This window comes from Plectropomus leopardus, chromosome 22 (genome assembly GCF_008729295.1).
Source record: "Plectropomus leopardus isolate mb chromosome 22, YSFRI_Pleo_2.0, whole genome shotgun sequence".
Taxonomy (NCBI): domain Eukaryota; kingdom Metazoa; phylum Chordata; class Actinopteri; order Perciformes; family Serranidae; genus Plectropomus; species Plectropomus leopardus.
This window is the reverse complement of record NC_056484.1, coordinates 522382-541387: the sequence shown is the minus strand read 5'-3', so window position 1 is coordinate 541387 and position 19006 is coordinate 522382. Positions and strand designations below refer to the sequence as shown.

The 19006-nt window shown below is 38.2% G+C and overlaps 2 protein-coding genes across 3 annotated transcripts; one reads left to right on the top strand and one right to left on the bottom strand.

Moving 5' to 3' along the window:
* The first annotated feature begins 11 nt into the window (after positions 1-11).
* LOC121961284 (overexpressed in colon carcinoma 1 protein-like) lies at positions 12-3401 on the top strand. Its single transcript, XM_042511210.1, has 6 exons — positions 12-85; positions 783-807; positions 1016-1051; positions 1559-1635; positions 2747-2819; positions 2938-3401. Exons 1-5 carry the CDS (start codon positions 37-39, stop codon positions 2800-2802), a joined length of 243 nt encoding a protein of 80 aa, XP_042367144.1. The 5' UTR covers positions 12-36; the 3' UTR covers positions 2803-2819; positions 2938-3401.
* dclre1c (DNA cross-link repair 1C, PSO2 homolog (S. cerevisiae)) lies at positions 3150-18418 on the bottom strand. 2 transcript variants are annotated; one of them, XR_006107037.1, is made up of 17 exons: positions 18209-18418; positions 17967-18018; positions 17136-17220; positions 16367-16426; positions 16200-16255; positions 15161-15262; positions 14920-14992; positions 14216-14356; positions 13064-13165; positions 12548-12684; positions 11881-11935; positions 10612-10700; positions 10103-10200; positions 8389-8475; positions 6731-7621; positions 3926-4087; positions 3150-3227 (listed from the first exon to the last, which is right to left on the bottom strand). XR_006107037.1 is itself a non-coding variant. In XM_042511207.1 (15 exons), the coding sequence occupies exons 1-15, from the start codon at positions 18315-18317 to the stop codon at positions 6765-6767; spliced, it is 2103 nt and encodes a 700-aa protein (XP_042367141.1). In that variant the 5' UTR covers positions 18318-18418; the 3' UTR covers positions 6620-6764. The 2 variants fall into 2 exon arrangements, 1 of the variants encoding a protein (XP_042367141.1); XM_042511207.1 differs by lacking the exons at positions 3150-3227; positions 3926-4087 and having other exon boundaries at positions 6620-7621.
* Between the last annotated feature and the right edge of the window lie 588 nt (positions 18419-19006).

Below are 19006 nucleotides of genomic sequence, written 5' to 3'. Positions count from 1 at the left end.
CCTCTTCCTCGGTGGTTTTGAGGACTCGGGTCAGAGATGGGATGTGGAAATTCTTCACCAGCAAACAGCAGCAGCAGCTCCGGAGGTGAGAAACATCTGTGCATGAAATATATTTTGTTTATGTAGCAGCATGTAAGAGAAAATAAGAGATAATATACCAGACGATAAATCCGATTTAAAGTCTTCTCTTTCTTTAGTTGTATTTCAGTCATGTTTCAGTCAGTCGTTTTTTGATCCTATAAACTTCAGAGAAACATAAAAAATGGATTATTGTTCATCAACATCCTTCCTGCTCCTTCCTCCTTCTTCCTCCTCTTCCTCCTGCTTCTTCCTTCCTTCCTCCTCCTTCCTCCTTCCTTCCTCCTGCTTCTTCTTCCTTCCTCCTGCTTCCTCCTCCTTTCTCCTTCCTTCCTCCTCCTTCCTCCTGCTTCCTCTTCCTTCCTCCTGCTTCCTCCTTCCTTCCTCCTGCTTCTTCTTCCTTCCTCCTGCTTCCTCCTCCTTCCTCTTCCTTCCTCCTGCTTCCTCCTGCTCCTTCCTGCTCCTTCCTCCTCCTTCTTCCTCCTTCTTCTTCCTTCCTCCTGCTTCCTCCTCCTTCCTCCTGCTCCCTCCTGCTGTTGCTGCTGCGGGTTGTATTTCTGCAGTCAGCAGACATTTGTAAATGTCAGTTATTTTATTATTATTATGCAGATTATTAGTTTAACGGAGAGAAAAAACAGTGAGTCATCGCCAAAGACGTTAAAAAATGTCGGCCGTTGATCTGGTGTGTGTGTTTGTGACCGCAGGTAACGCCGAGTCTTCATCAAAGGAGTGAGTTCATTTCACACCGTTCACCTTTTTACACACACATGTTCGAACACGGCCTGATGTTAAATCACGCCCGTGCTGTCTGACCTTTCTCTCATGTTTCCCCTGTGTGTGTGTGTGTGTGTGTGTGTGTGTGTGTGTGTGTGTGTGTGTGTGTGTGTGTGTGTGTGTGTGTGTGTGTGTGTGTGTGTGTGTGTGTGTGTGTTGACAGATCAGGGGAGTCTGTGCCAGAAGATGACAAATGGAAGTGAGTCATTTGATTCAGATTTTCAGTGCGTGCAGTAATATCTGCTTATGATAATGAGTATATATATATATACAATATACATACAGGGTTCATAAGCATTTTTACCAAAAAACATTTCCAGGACTTTTCCAGGACTTTGGTGTAAATTTTGAAGAACATACAAACTCTGGAATGAACATTGATACTTATCATTTCTTTTTCATTACAATATAACAGCTTTTTAAACATATATTATTTTTAAAAAGTATGAGCCATGTCAAATATTCTTTTATTTTGTTTTTTTCAGGTTTGGAAGGCATGTTTTCTTTAAAACATTTGGCCATATGTTTTTAAAATAGAAATATCTGGTTTTGGTTTGTAGTTTTTTTTAATTAAAAAAAAAATTATAAAATGTTTGGTGATTTTTAAAGAAATATAAAATAGCCGTTTCTCTTCTTAAAAAGCTTTTTTTTTTTTTTTTTTTACATTTTTTGTGTGTTGTGTTTGTATGTGTGTTTGTGACTACAGGAACTACGGAGGTGTGTATGTGGGTTTTCCTGCAGACCTGAGCAACATTCCTCAAGTACAGATAGGATCACTCAGAGGTAACACACACACACACACACACACACTTGTACACACACACACACACACACACACACACACACACACATACACATACACACTTCACATATTAGTCCCTATAATATATGAGGGAGGGGGCGCAAAAAGTTGTAATTTTCTTTTTCTTAAAACATTTTTTTTCTTTTAATTTTGCTGATTTTTTTCCTTTATTTTTTTAAATGTGGCTTTATTGTCTTTAAAATGTTGTAGCATTTTTTTCCTTTAAAATTATTCGCCTATTTTTTTCTTTAAATTTGTTTTTTTTTTCTCATGTATATTTTTGGCTAATTTTTTTTTTTAACAAAAAAAGACATTCTTTTCTTGTCTTTGTTTAAACAAATGATTTGGCTTTTTTCTGTAAAATTTTGGCTTTTAATTTCTTTAAAAAATGTAGGCTGCCGTTGTTTGGTTCTGTGTAAAAATGCCGAGGAGGCGTTAAGACGGGACTTCAGAGACTCTGTAAAGACAGCTCTGTGGAGTAAAGGGCTAAAAGGAGATTTTTTTCTGTACATTTTGCGGTTATATTTTTCTGTGGATTGCTGTGGATTAAGGAGTTTAAGACAAGAAGCTCGTGTCCATCTTTGAGTCACGAGTTGGATAGAAAACGAGACTTTTCTGAAGGTTTTAGCTCGTGTGCTTTAACTTTTGAGTTTGGTGTGAGGCAGTGTGCTTACGTGACAATTTACTACATAACCAACTCCTAATAACACACACACACACACACACAGCCTCAATTTCCTGTTGAATCTCGAGGGTCATGAGAGCATGGGAGAAGAAAAACACTGATCATCACTTTGTGTGTGTGTGTGTGTGTGTGTGTGTGTGTTTTGAATCTCTCTAACCTCTGTGTAAGTGTGTGTGTGTGTGTGTGTGTTTTGAATCTCTCTAACCTCTGTGTAAGTGTGTGTGTGTGTATGTGTGTTTTGAATCTCTCTAACCTCTGTGTGAGTGTGTGTGTGTGTGTGTGTGTGTGTGTGTGTGTGAAAGAGACAGTAAGTATTGTGTGTGTATTTCATATTTTGTTAACACTAAAAGTCCTTTTAATTGAGGTTTTGACTTGTGTGTGTTAATTAATGTTGGTGTCCTCCGCAGAGAATGACAGAGACCTGATGTCCCTCAGGAGACCGCTGTGGGGGGACGGACTCTAATTATAACGAAGAACCAGGTGTGTGTGTGTGTGTGTGTGTGTGGGGGGGGGGGGGGGGTTCACGGGTTTTTAATAAACTCTCGCTCCTGTAAATGAATCACACTGCTGTCTTTTCTGCCTCTGTGTGACCTGAAAGGTGCAGCAGAAGAAGAAACCCTGCAGGTGTTTTTTCGGCTCCTCAGTGTTTGTCATCAGGAACTCACCTGGTCTCCGACGGGGAACAGCAGCGCCCAGCGGAGCCAATCTCGTCCTGCAGCGTCCTCTGTGAGGACTTGATGGGACCAGCTGGTCTGACTGGAGCCTGTAGTGGTTAGAGACATTTGGAAACAGATGGACTCGGGACTCGGCTGTAGGTTTTCCAGTGACTCCGCTGCATCGTTGGCATGTTGTGGAGGCGACGCTGAGGCGTCCATCAGCTGGTTATCACTAAATGACAGACAGAGAGCTCTGATAAATTGACTGAAGAGAGGATAAATCTGCTGATAAACAGTCAATAAACCCATAAAAGGACCCAAAACATCAACATCTGTGAATGAAAACCTGATAGACCTTCTTCCTGTGTGTCACAGAGCTCCACGGCCTCTAAAAACCATTCAAACACTAACAATAATATTCCTCTAATATTCTGAATATGACAGGTAATACAGGTCATGTGACCTGCATATTCCATGAGGCATACTCTGATTTTGTGTGATTTTTTTAAAAATAATGAAGCATTTTCTGATTAATACGTGTAGAACATCCCAACATTATTTAGCTTTTAGAAGCATTATTTGGACATGCATACAGCCCATGTGAAATGTGTCTTTTAATTAATCTAAAATCCTGGAAAGTCCTAAATTCCTAGAATTGTCCTAAAATTCCAGAAATTTCTTAAAATCCTGGAAAAGTTCTACAATCCTAGAAATGTCCTAAAATCCAGAAAATGTTATAAAATCCTAGAGACGTCTTAAATCCAGCTATCACTCAAACACAAACAGCAGAAAGATATTCGAGGATGAATTTAAAGTGATTAAACACGGTGAAAAACGTTTGCTTCATTCTAATACTAAGAACTATTAGTTGGACAACATTTTTTCTGAAGGCTTGACGTATTAAAGTCAAAAAGACATTTTGGCTCTCACCTGTGGTTCAGTTTGTCGTGAGGACATGCAGACTCTCGTCTTGGTCTCCAGGACAGTGAACGCCTCCTGCTGTGAGATGACGTCGGTGCGTCTTCCTCTCCTTTGGGGATTGATAAAGTGAAACCGCCGGTGATGGCAGATCTCTCTCGAGGGAGATGGAGGCTGAAATTAAGAACAAAGAGTTGTACACGTGCCCCAACAGGATGCTGCAGCCCCGAGGATTTTTAAATGAACAATGCGTGCAGAGTTAACACTGCTGCTCACATCTGGACATTAAGCTTCAAGGGAGAGAAAATGTTGACCGTGGTATCTGGACTTTAGGGCAAACATCCATCCACATGTTGCTCGGCTTTTGCACCAGTTTCGAATTCAGCCAAATAATCTGCAAATTAACTCAGGTTGCAGCAGAATTACAGCAAACACAATATTTCATCAGAAATCAATCCAAACGTCAACACAAATCATCAGCTTTAACACAAACTTCAGTCATAATCAGCTGTACAACATATATATATATATATCACAAACACTCATATCGCTCTGCACACAAAATGCACTTTTCAAAATCAAGCCTTGAAAATGTTGTACATTTATATAATTTTCCACTTAATTTTGTAACCAACATCAGTCCTAATCATAAATATCAAATGTTTTTAGATGAAGAAAAAAAAAACACAAAAAGAAATTATTGTCAATATAAAAAAAGCTGATTTTTTTTTTTTTTTGCTGCTGACAGTCTGGGATATGTCAGTGTGTGAGTGTAGCTGCTGACAGTCTGGGATATGTCAGTGTGTGAGTGTAGCTGCTGACAGTCTGGGATATGTCAGTGTGTGAGTGTAGCTGCTGACAGTCTGGGATATGTCAGTGTGTGAGTGTAGCTGCTGACAGTCTGGGATATGTCAGTGATCAGCAGCTACATTGACTGTGACTAGGTGACCTACCTAGTGGAAATAGCGTGTATTTCCTCCATATGCCAAATATGGTCAAAATGACCTCATCAGGTGGAAAATAGTCAAAATGACAAAATTCAGAGTCAAAAGCCCAGAATGACACCCAGAAATAATACAAGTCCTGGTCCTGTTTTTCTCTCTGATGGCTGTGGGATCAAAAAATGTCAGTTTGAATGGGTTTCAATGGAGCATTTTTGGACCTGAACAGTCTGAATGTAACTATTTAGTTTCCACAGTGTATTTTAGACTTATTGTAGGAGCTGAGCTGCAAATTCACTGATTACACTCAAATACACAATCTGGACTACATTTAGGACACATGCATCAACACACACAGTTATCACAACAGGAAGAAGAAAAGAGACTAATATGCAGGAAACAGGCCCTGAGGGTTAAACGTTATGTGACAATATTATGTTTTAACAGTTATTTGAGTCATTGAAAGAAAAACACACATAAACACATTAAAAAATAAATAAATAAAACCATCTTGCTTCATTATGCGATACAGGGCGTTAACTGATTCCACCATCTTGACACTGGCGTCATTTTCCTTACTGACCTTTGGAGGTGAAAATCTCAGACTAACAGCCAAAGTTGTTTCTGGATGCAAACAAATCAAAATAAATGTGTTCTGTCACACTACAGAAAAAAAACTCTTAGTAACCACCCAGCCAAACTGGAATTCTATTTTTTTAAATCGCCAAGTTTATAAATTAGGTTTCAAAACTGTGAAAAAAAAAGCAAAGAAAAACGAGCTGAATCTGGTTCAGGAGCTAACAGCAGCAAGTTTTAATGAGTATAAAGTCAAATAATCACTGATCTGAGCTTTACATGCTCAAAAATGCCTTTCAGTTAATATGAAACACTTTCAATTTGTTTTAACGAACAAAAACTTCTGCTCTGAAAACTGTGAAATTGGTCTGCTTCACAATGAAGAAAAAGCAGAACAAACCACAAACTGTCAACACAAAGGGAAGCTCACAGGTGCACTGATGCATGTCAGGCACAGGTGGCCTTAAAGTGCATTAAATAAACTGTGTGTGTGTGTGTGTGTGTGTGTGTGTTGTTTAACACTGAGGTTTGTGCGCTCTGCAGGAATGGCGTCACTTGTGTTGTAGGAAGGAATCATAGAAGCTCATTATGTGTTTTTCACACATCGGGTTCTTACACATTTTACCAGTACGTTTCCATGTCACCTGTCAGGCAGATTTTCAAAACCAAAAGACTTTCTCTGAAACATCCATCGATGCTTCTTAAGGGTTCTTTATCATTGCAGATTTTTTGAGAAAAACATTTTGGCAAATTTTTTTTGATGATGATTTTTAAAGAAAAAAGTGGCAGTTTTTGCCAAATTTGTTGTCTTTAAAAATTGCCAAAATTTGTTTTAAGACAAAGAAAAAAGGCTGTTTTTCTCCTTCAAAATGTTTTGGCAACTTTTAGAGAAAATATTTTGGAGATTTTTGTTCTTTAAAAATTTTAGGTGATATTTAAAGAGAAAAAAAGTGTGTTTTTATTCTTTAAAAAGTCTACATAGTTTTTTTCTATTTAAAATCGCCAAAATATTTGGTAATATATATTTGGGTAATTTTTTTAGAAATTTTTTTTCTTTAAAAATGCTTTGTTATTATTATTTTTTAAATGGCTTTTTTTAATATAATTTTTTTGCTATTTAAAGGAGAAAAAAAAACACGATTTTTTTTGTCTAAAAATCACCAAAAATGTTAAATTTTTTTCCCCAAACTTTCCCAGGCCTTTATATTTCTATTTTCTAATTCCATGACTTTTCCAGGTTTTTCATGGTTGTACGAAACCTGACCAGCAATCTGGCAGCATGTTGGGTTTGGCAGCTCACCGACAGCTCACTGTTAACGTTTCTTCACGTTTCTTCACGTTGAGCCCTGACTTCCCTTTCGGATGAGCACTTCCTCTCCTGACGCCAGCTTCCTGTACAGATGCAGCAGTTCGTCGGGTTGTGGCACTTTGGACTCGGGCGTGCAGGGGACGTCAAAGTCCGACGACACCTGAGACTCTGAGAGCTCCTCCACCTCTGATGGGACATCTCTCTCCTTCTCCTGAAACACGACATTCGTCCTCGAGTCTTCTTGTTCCCGCCCCGCTCCTTCTGATTGGTCGTTGCTCTTCGGGTCTCCTTGTTCCCGCCCCGCTGCTTCTGATTGGTCGTTGCTCTTCGAGTCTTCTTGTTCCCGCCCCACTGCTTCTGATTGGTCGTTGCTCTTCGGGTCTCCCTGTTGGCCCGCCGGCTCTGATTGGAGGATTAAAGTGTCGGGCAGAGACGACTCCTGGTTCTGGGAGGAATGGTTGGACAGCGAGGCGGACAGGGTCAGACTGAAGTTGTCGTCGTGGTTGTCGGGCGTTTGCTCGTCGTCGCTGAACAGGTCGGGCGTTTGTGATCCGGTCATTTTGGAGGGGGTGGGGCTTGGGACGGAGCAGCAGGATTGTAATTGGCTGCTGAGGCTGCCCTGGCTGTCAATCAGCGTCTCCATGGTGAAGAAATCCTCCCACTTCGGAGGATTAGAGGAGCCACCTCCTTCGACCACAGACGCGTTTTTGTCCTTTTCCTCCTTCATCAGGTTTTCCTCCTCCTCCTCCTCTTCGTGGCCCTCCTCTTCATCGTTGGACTCGGTGCAGTCCACATAGTCCACATACGCCGACTGCGTGTCCGTGACCGTCAGAGGAAAAGACTCCACCATAGACACAGGGGGCGCCGTTTCCTCAGGACTCACTAAAAATTATAGATCAGAAAGAAACATTTTGTGAATATTAATCATTAAACTCAAACACCAAAAAGAATGAACGAACGATTTTTTTAAAGTGTACGAAAAGGGGGTAGGTAGAAGTAAAACTTATATATCCCTGCCCAAAAATTCCCAAATGAACTAACTAACTTGCTGCATAAACATTATCTTTAGCTCAATAAATATCAATTTTATTAATAATTAGTGTAATCAAGTTTTTCACCTCTTATAGATCACAGTTTACTGATGAGAATTCATGTTTTAATTAAAAAACAGGTTTCAAACTTGTTTTTGTACACTGTTGACATGTACCACATTCTTTCTTCTTCCCCAACATATTTTTTTTTTAATTCAAACAAAACATTTCCTCCGTTAGGTGTCAAATTGACTCTTTAAACCTAAATTCACATCTTAAAACTACATTTAATTGAAAATAAATGTTTGCAATTTTTCCAACAGGAAACCTGAACAATAAGGAGAGAACATTTTGTTTGTGTTTTTTCATGCTTCCAAAAAATATTGAAAATATTTTACCTGTATTTTTAAACTTTGAAACAGGTCAATTTAAAGATTTCTTACCAAGTTGCTTCTTTCCCATGTTTTAGAGAGAAACCGTACTGATTGTTTCAGGTTCAAAGGTTAAAATATTTGCTAAAGGCATCTGAAAGCAGCTCAGTGAAAGTGATGTTGCTCCAGGCTGCAAAGGGTTAAAAGAGACACGATGCTACAAAAAGAAGTTAAAATATTACCGCACCGGTTTTTATTTCCTGGTGTAGCGACATCTTCTTCCTCACTGGCACCAGGTCCAGCTCGTCAAACAGCTCTTCATCGCTGTCTGAATCTGAACAGGAAGAAATCAAGTTTACGCCTCGTGTTTGTTTGCCTCAGTGAAACAGTCAGGTTACAGTTTCCATCCACGTCTGTGAAAACACGACGCATCACACACACACACGCACACACACACACACAATCTCTACAATCAGCAGTTAACAGTATATTCATTTATTGTTTACTTTGTCTGGAGACATATCTGATTTTATTCTGTTTTATTGTTGCTTTTTGTAAGGTGACCTTCAGTGTCCTGAAAGGTGCCCATAAATAAAATGTATTATTATTATTATTATTGTTATTATCATCATCGTCGTCGTCGTTGTTATTATTATTATTATTGTTATTATTACTGCAGGTTGTAGAGACAAAAATTGCCCTTTATCTTATATATTCACATGAATCATCTTATATTAACTTTTGATTTGACCTGATGTGAACTCGTGAACTTCTGTAAAAATCATCTGACCAACTGTGGAAACAGGAGGAGGAAACTTAAGAGGAGACAAACGCTCCTTGTTCCGGTACTTTATCTGAGCAGAGGAAACCTCCCTGATTTTCCAAACACTGTGCTTGAAACGATAAATATGTTAGTGAATGTGATCTCCTCCGTCAGACGCACTCAGTGCACTGTCCTTTCAGCTGAAATACACGGACTCTGTTACACTCTTTTCTTTTTTTATTCTCTTCACTAAAATATACAAAAATCAGCTGCTTTTGTTTGATCATTTATTTGTTCACTTCTCTGAATGGAAATAGTGTAATTTCCTCCACACAGATCAGCGTCATCCGTTCAGTGTCAGACCGAACGTGAAATCATGGAAACATGACGATGTCACAGTGAACCTGACCTTTGACCTTTTGGATATAAAATGTCCAAACTTTATCATTTCATCCTGTTAGATGTGTGTGTGAAATTTTGAGTTATGGACAAAAACATGTTTTTTGAGGTCACAATGACCTTTGATCAGGAAATTCTGATATCTGAGCCTAAGTGGGCAATTTTGCCATTTAAAAAAAAAAAAAAAAAAAAAAATTTAAGACTTATTGCAATGTTTGGAGTTTTTTTCCCTCAAAAAAATCGTGGGTGATTTATAAAAATAAAACGCCATGGGGTTTTTCTTCTTTAAAAATTGTTGCCATTTTCTTTCCTTAAAAATTGCCCAAAAAAATTGAAAAAAAAAAATGCCCCCAAATTTTTAGTGATTTCATCTTTTTTCTTTAAACATTTTTTTGGCAATTTGTAGGAAAAAATGAAAAATAGAAATTAAATGTTGGTTGTTTTATTGCCGAAACTGCAAATGCAAAGTCTTAAGTTCAGCAGCTACATTAACTTCTGTGCAGTAGCTTATTAGAATTAGATTGAATTTAAGACAATTTTACAAAAAGCAAAACTAGGTGGGAAAAAAAGGTAAATATCAATGATAAAAAAATTTATTGACATTTTAAAATGTTTTGTATTTATAACATCTGCAAACAAGAAAAGAATATCTGTCACCTGGAAAGACCTCACTAACACTTCTGCAGGCTCACAGGGTGTATTTCATATTCCACATGTTGACCTGTAAACCTGCATCACAGCGTGGTTACAGAGAGTGTGTGTGTGTGTGTGTGTGTGTGTGTGTGTGTGTGTGTCTCACCATACGTGGGTCGCTCCACCTTGCAGCGTTTGAGGACTCCCAGAGGTTTGTACACAGTCGCAGTTTGATCCGACTGTTTCCTGCACATCAGCTTCAACCTGTAAGGAAACGGCCGTTTTTAAGAGGTTCATATTAATTTGAATTTTTCATTTTAAACCAACGGTCCAAATCCTAAGATGTTAATTTTACTGTCACCGAAGACAATAAAGCAGAAAATCATCACAAAATGGAGATGCTGAAACATGGAAAGAAATTGCATCTTTTCTGGAAAAATTACAAAAAATTACCATTCAATTATTAAAGTCGTTGCAGAATAATTTTAAGCCAATCAAATAACTGACTGATAATCACCTAAACTTAAAAGTCAGCCAAACATAGTCTGACATCATAACACGCTTTGCCACAAAATAAAGATTAAAAAAAGAGAAAAAATAAAACTTCAGCATCCACTGCTGCAGATTTCCGTTTGCAGGTTAAATAAAAACAAAAAACCCTAAAATCTGACTCACATCTGTGTGACCTCAGAGAGCGTGCGACCCAGAGGGATCACACTGGGGAAGATGTTGACTGGCTGCAGGTAGGAGAGGAAGCTTTTCAGCTGAAATCAGACGTGAACATCGTCAACATCAAACACCTTAAAAATATTTCAAATATTTATCTTCTTTAAAATGTGTAAAAAAGGTGTTTCCAGGAGTTTTCCAGGTCTTTTCCAGGACTCTGAGGCTAATATTAAAGACCAAACATTCTCTGGAAAGACCGTCGATGCTCCTTATTGGTTCTTTTTCATTCCTATAGAAAAGCCTTTTAAAATGTATGTTATCTAAAAACGTAATGAATTCAGAGCAGCATAAGAACTAAATGTCTAATTAGAATTTGGGAACAGTTCATTATTTATGAGAGGGGAGGGTGGTGCAAAGAGGAGGAAGCATGTCACATCATTTTTAAGCACTTTTGATTTTTATTTTGGCTTTAGGGGAGGGGCAAACAACTTTAAGAGGCTGTATTTATTTTACTGACGATTTTTTCAAAGGCAATTTTAGAGAGTAATGTTTGGGGATTTTCTTTTTCTTAAAAATGTCTAAAAAAATATATTTAAAAATGTTTGCACTTTTTTTCTGTAGAAATTTTAGCATTTTTTTAAAAAGAAAAAATAATTATCGTGTTTTCATTGTTGAGATTTTTTTAGATTTTTAAACAAAACAATGTGCTTATTTTTATTTAAATGTAACTTTTTTTAAAACTTAGATAGAACCTTAAATTTCAACTTGGTGATTTTTATAGAAAAAAAGGCTTTTTATTCTCTAAATAGGTTTTTTTGGCAATGTTCTTTTTCCCTTAAACATGTGGAGATTTGTTTCCTTTAGAAAAAATGTGCCGATTTTTTTTCTTCAGAAAAAAAAAATGCCGATTGTTTTTTTCTTTTTCTTTTCTCTAAAAATTTAGGTCGTTTTTAAATAAAAAGTACCTTCCAAGGTTTGGAAGGTATGCTTTATCTAAAAAGCACCAAATAACACACCATTTATCACAGCCATGAATGGTAAAAACAGAAATTATTTTCTGAAAGAAATCTCCATGACTTTTCCAAAACTTTCAGGGTATATCTAGTTTTCCAAAATTTTTTCAGGCCTGAAAAACTGCTGTTGTTTATGACTTTTCCAGATTTTTCATGACTGTATGAACCCTGAACACTACACGCATGTTCAACACTGACACGCTGTTTGTGTGTAACCAAAGTGGCGTGACTCCGGTTCAATAATGTCAATGAAATGTGGACGTACCTCTGAGTACGAGGAGTGGAAGCTGAAGCAGGCTCTGAAGGAACTCGCTCCCGTTCTGGAAAACAACAAAAAAGGCAAATTCAGTGCTCACACCCCAAACTTCATGAGAATTTCAGTAAATTCTTCTTTCAACTTCTTTTTAAACACGACCATCTTGTGCCTAATAACTGAAATCTAAATCTTACAGGTTGAATTACGGTTGAGCGTTACTTTTGATGACCGTCGCTTGAGAGAAACGTCACATTTTCAACAGTTTCCTTTCACGTCGCACACCTGAAGAATTTCGTTATGCCACAGACGTCATATTTTGTCCTGTAATCTGATTACTCCTGGAGTTCGTGTGTTCTGGCCAGATGTGGGGGACCAGATCATTCAAAACAGCTAAAATAATAACAAAAAATAATGATAAAAAATAATAATAGAATTCAATTTTAAAATAAAATAAAATAAAATAAAATAAAATTAAGTAAAATGAAATGGAATAAAATAAAATAAAACAAAATAAAAAAATAGATTGGAATGTAATAAAATTAAATGCATCTCCTCGTCCGAGTCCCACATTTGTTGGACAGGAACATTCACGCTGCCGCCTCCTGAGCGGCTCCAAACTTTATTTCTAGCGACAGTCATCAGAAGTGTCGAGCACCGACAACAAAGCGGCATTTACTTAATGATGACGTTGGTTTTCCTCATTCTCTCTCCGAACCACATGGTGGACGGTTTGATGCTGATGATACGAAGAGGCGTCCCGTCAGACGCCGTGCAGCCACACGGCAGCCGGCTGCCCTGAAAAAACTCCTCGTCCTAAAAAAAAAAACACCCCACACACACACACACACACACACACACACACAAAACAGACAAAAGGACAAAGACTCTTAAGTGCAGTAAATGTGTATATTACAACCGATAACCAAAGCATTGATGAATTTGTTAAAATAAATTTAACTCATTTTTACACTTTAACGAAATCTTAAATGTTCTGGGATCTGCTTTAATTAATTTTAATTTTTAAAAAATTGTCAAAAATGTAAACATTAATCTACGAGATTAAATAAAATGTTTAAGTGCTTAGAAATTCAAATTTAAGACTCTTAAATGAGTTTTAAGGCCTCATATTTGTGACTTTTAAGACTTTTTAAGGACTTGCAGACAGCCTGCAATGAGAGACATTAGGAGGGACCTTCGGGTGTCGACAGGCGTGGATCTGCGTCCTGCGGTCAGTGGTCACGTAGCTCAGGATCTCCGGCATCTTCTGGAACATCGCCAAACTTCTGACGTGAATCTGAGAGTGAAATTTAACGACAAAATAAGTGAGAATTCAGACGTGCTTCAGCAGAGACGTTAACGTGCACTTTACGCCACGCAGTTCACATCGCTGCTGTCAACGCACTTTTGAATGAATTGTTGCATTGATTTTGTTGGTCATGGAAACTCAGATCATAACTCCGGCAGCTCCCTCCCCACGACGGAGATTAACCCCTTCATGAACGTGCACCCTGGCTCACGAGCAGGTTTAAACGTTCATGAATCAGCAGCAGCAGTTTGAGCAACCATTAACAGGAAACCACGTGCAAAAGAGCGGAAATTCCCCAGCAGGAGGAGAAAGTTTGTACTCGAATAGCCACCACGAGCTCAGCCAATGAGGAGAGACGGAGAGCGAAGACGCGACGGACCTCCAGATAAAAGAGGAACAACAGATCACTGTGTGTGCTTCTCGCCTCATCCTGCTCAGACTGTTACACGGTTAAAGTAGCTCCTGTACGAGACAGTGAGGTAACTTACTTTGGATTTACGCTTTTGACATTTTTATCCTTGAATAAAGCCTGCCTCGAGCAGGTTTAACCTTTTTTCTTCCTTTGGTGTTCACGTTCACGAGACAAAAAAGAAACAAACTTTCTGTTCGCTGCTGAATAAACTCACAAACACCAAGGGAGGGTAGTACCAGAAGTACTCCCAGAGGTGCTCCCAGAGGTAGTACCAGAGGTACTCCCAGAGGTAGTACCAGAAGTATTCCCAGAGGTACTCCCAGAGGTAGTACCAGAAGTATTCCCAGAGGTAGTACCAGAAGTACTCCCAGAGGTAGTACCAGAGGTACTCCCAGACGAAGTACCAGAGGTAGTACCAGAAGTACTCCCAGAGGTGCTCCCAGAGGTAGCACCAGAGCCGCCCCGGATCCCTCAAGAGGGGACGGACCGGAGACCCTCCCTCAGCCTGAGTGGTAGAGGGTTTATCTCCTGGTCTGGTCAACTGTGAAAGTACACTCTGTTGGGTATCCGTCACTCAGAAAAGAAAAGTGTGTGTGTGTGTGTGTGTGTGTGTGTGTGTGTGTTACCTGTGTGTTGAACTCCTCTCCCAGTTTGGTAAACAGGTACTCATATCCGTACGCAGCTTTACAGTTGAGCCACACGACGTGATACGGACTCTGACTGATCCAGTTTCCAGCCAACTCCGAGATCCCGTTCAGACAGACCTCCTGCGCACACACACACACACACACACACACACACACACACACACACACCTTTAAATAAAATTTATCTTACAAGTTTCTTTAAAACTTTTCAGCGACTTTTTTTGCTCTTTGAACGTTTTCATTTCTTTAGAAAATTTTGGTGAATTTTTAAAATTTTTTAAAATCTTTTTCTTTAAAATGTTTAAGTGTTTTTTATTCTACATTTTCTCCGCTTTAAAACATTATGTCAATTTTGTTTCTTTAACACTTTTTTTCTCTGTAAAGCCTTTTGGGTTTTTTTGATGATTTTTTGAAAATTATTGGTAAATTTTTAAAGATTCAGGGCTTTTTAGGCCTTTTTTTTCTTTAAAACTTTTTCCAATTTCTTAGCAGTAAACATGCCTTCCAAACCCACAGGTACACAAGTATGCAAGGCAAGTTTTCTCTAAAAAATCCCCCCAAAAAATCTCAAAGAAAAACAAGGAAGAAATATTTCAACAAAATTAATTATCAAAATGTTTTAAAGAAAAAAAATGCCTGAAATGTTTAAGAATAAATAAATAAAAATAATCCCAAAAACGTACCCGAGTTGGAATCTGGTAGAATCGCGGGTCGTAGAAGGTGGAGTCGAGATAAACACTCTGGATGTCCTTCACTCTGTGAGAGAAACGAGAGAGAAGACGTTTAAACGACGGATCACGTTGTTAATCAGCTGCAATGAACGTGGAAATAATCTCTGACTTTACTGAAGAAATGATCAAACGGAAACATTTCCTCGAGTTTCTGTTGAGACTCTGAGACAGAAAACAGCGACGGAGCTCCGACCTGCTGCCCGAGTGCAGATGTTCGATTCTGGAGACGTCTCCGGCCGCCAGCCTGAAGTCGCCCGTGTACAACACGTTCCCCTGAGAACCCTCAAACAGGAACCTGCACACAAACACACACATACACACTTCATACAGCCACACTTCAACAGATCCAAAAAAACACAAATACATAAATAATAATTCATATTTCTACAACAGCACACAAGCTTTCTTTTTTTATTTATCGTGTATTTTGGCTCTGTATCTTTCAGTGTTTATACACATTTTTTCCAATAAATTTCCAGGATTTTTCAAGTACTTCCAGGCAAATTTAAAGACCAAACATCTTCTGAAATGTACGTAAATACTCCTTATTGTTTCTTTTCCATTACTATGTAATAGCTTTGTTTTTTGTTAAAAATCGTGGGTGTTTTTTGAAGAAAAACTGTGGCGATAATACTTTTGTTAAAATGTTTTGGTTTTTTTTTAATTTGGCTGATTTTCAAAGTTAATTTTTTGGCACTGATAAAAGAAAAAAAAATTTTTCCTTTAAATGTTTTTGACAACTTTTAAAGAAAATAAATTGGCTTTTTTTTTGTTGCAATTTTTAAAGAAAAACTGTGGCGATATTTTCTTCTTTACAACTTTTTCATTTTTGAAATCACCAAAAATGACACCAGTTATCACAGCCCGAAACAGTAAAAACAGAAATTATCGTTTCCAAGTTTCAAATTTTCAGCGGTCCTTGAACACATCATGTGTTATTTTAAAGGTTTATGAAACAAAATTTGAGCACTTTTCCAAAACTTTCATGGTATATTTACTTACTCCAAAACTTTTCCAGGCCATGGAAACTGCTATTTACAAATTCAATGACTCTTCCAGGTTATTCATGACCGTATGAGCCTTGGTTTTTAAACAACTTTATTCAAAAGGGAACTTTGTCAGGTAAAATGAAATGTCAACCGGTGCATCATGAATGGGATGTACTGCATGTTGTAAACCGTCATGTATGTTGTGGCAACATTAAATCAACAAAAACAGAACGTTTGATTTACATCACAGAGCCGGGACAGTGTCCTGCAGGGAGCAGCGTGACCACGACCTCCTCTTTCTGTCAAACAAACATCACACAGCGGGGTTAAAAAAATCACTTTCAGTGATGCGATGATGAGTTAAATCCCCACGTGTGACTGGACCGAGTTTTGACCGAGTCAGTTTTTACCTCTCCAGACGCCTCGTCGACCAGAGAAATCTGAGTCGGGCTCTCCAGCTCTAAGGGAACCTGAAACAGATGATTCACCAGGAGAGAGGAGAGAAAAATCAACAGAATTACATAACACAGAAAAACAGATAAAACTGCCGATTCCACCAAAATACCCCAATTCAAACAGCCGTAAGACATCACTGGATGTGTGTTAAAGGAAAAAATGACTTCTGGACACACAAACACTCAGCTGTTTAATCCTGTAATCCAGCTGACAGTGTACAGATGTGATTTTAGCAGTGTACAAATACTTTTTTTGGGGGGGGGGGGGTTTAATAATAAAAAAACAAACTTTAATTTTTTAAAAAATGTTCCTCCACTTTTTGGAATTTTTTAAAAGAAAACAGGCCTTCCTGACTGCAGGCCTGCAAGACTGAAACGTGTGTTTTCTTTAAAAAAAAAAAAAGCAGAAGAAGAAAGTACCCCATTTATCACAGCCAGAAACTGCATTATCGGAAATTATCATTGGATTTTCAAATTTCCATCCATTCTTGAACACATCATGAAAAACAAATGCAACCATTAAAAAATGTATAATAAATAAAATCAAACTGTGATATTTCATTTAAAAATCATTTTATTTGATGTCTCATTTAAAATTCTGTGATTTTGTTTTAATTGTTTCTGGCAATAGTGCAAAAATATCCAAAGATTTTATGTAAGAGAGCTTCTCTTCGCCGATTTTAACGACACCGTTAAAACGATCACAGAGACAGAGAGGACTTACGATGTATTCCTCCCAGAAAGCGTACTTGGGATTGCTCAGCAGAAGCTCTTTGGTCACGAAGGAGCAGTAAAGTCGGACCGTTCGACTGCAACAAAAACAGAAACACAGAAATGCCGGAGTTCAATCTTTTTTCATTAGAATATTTGGGGCCCCTGTGTGCAGCTCTCATGACATCATGCTTTTATGGAAATGACAGTTGCTAACTGTGGTCTTTGTTTTGGTCAGCGGTGAAGGATCGAGCTACTTCGACAGGTTACGACTGATATTTTTACTGCACAGCGGAGGAACTATGACAAAAAAAATCGGGCCTGTGGGTTTGGATTTTCTTTTCTTTTTTTTTATAGCCAGAATTACACAGTTTATCATAGGCAGAAACTGTAAAAACAAAAATTAGCAAAGAATTTCAAAAATGTTCAATGGTCCTTGAACACATCATGGCCAAGGGACGCCCCCATCATAAAAACACATAACCAAAATCTGAGCTTAAAATAGTGATAGTTCTTCAAAATAACATTATTTAATGCCTCGTTTTAAATTTTGGGGTTTTCGTTTTTCTTTCCATTCTTTGGCGATGTTTTTCTTTACATTCACTTAATTATTATTTTGAATTTAACAGGACTGTTTTCTTTGTCCAAAATGACTCCATTATTCACAGCCAGAAACTGTAAAAACAGAAATTATCATTGAACTTCCAAATTTCTGATGGTTTTTGAACACATCAGATGGGACGAAACTAAACTAAACAAAAAAAACCCAAATAAATCTGAATTTAAAATAGACTTAGCAACGCAAGTAAATGTTGGGTTTTCTGTCTTTAAGAGTAAAATTTACCTGAAGTGCAGTTTTCTCTTCAGTATTGGTCCTTTCAGTCCCTTCATGTGATCTGTGGAAGAGATAAAATCCTTTATTATCGATATTTAAGAGTCTGTGTGGATGTTAAACTCTTTTATTATCGATATTTAAGAGTCTGTGTGGATGTTAAACTCTTTTATTATCGATATTTAAAAGCCTGCTTTGGTGATAAAAATGCTAAATTTAACCCTTTGGTTAGCGGTGCTAGCTAGCCGGCTCACCTTTGTGGCAGTGGGACAGGAAGTAGGCGCGTGCATGCAGGTTTTCCCGGTCAAACCGGTCCAGAGACACGGTGGGATACTCCTTCATCCGACCCGCGAACGAGCTCATGGCGGACCCTCCTGTCGGCGGTGTGGAGATAAATTAGTGAACGTTTGTTAACGTTTCCAGAGGAGACATCTTTGTTTACATCTTCAGCGTTTGTTTGTCCCGCCCACCGGCAGTTCTCCTTCTTCTACGGCTCTTTTTAGTGTAGGTTCAAGAGCACCGCCATCTGCTGACCAGTTACAGAATCACCAAAAGAGATCCTGGAGGCTTTTGTCCTCAGTCCTCCAACGCAGAAGGAGAAAGTTAACGGTAACCAGGCAACCAGAGAGAAGCTAACCGACGATCACCGCTAACTGACGAACCGGAGAGAAACTCGCTGTAATGTCAGTAAACTTTGTTTTTATTATAAAAATGAAAGTTGTATTTTGTGTAAATGTGAATCTGTGAGGCGGTACGCTTTTCTGATGTGGCGTAAATTTTAAAAAATCACGTTATTTGTCGTTTTTGTAGCTCGAAACGCACAAAACTCAATTTAAGAAAGCTGCATTTTAAAGTATCTCCTCTCCCATTTCAATGTACTGACATAAGCAACTTTATTTTACATCTTTTACGCTTTTTAGAGTTTCATCTCTAATTCAGCATCGTTTGTAATTCAGGAAGCAGCACTTGTTTTTATGAAATGACACTCACAGGTTTTAATTTTACACAAAAGAACAGCTACTGCAGTTTGACTGTTTACATCTGACTTTACG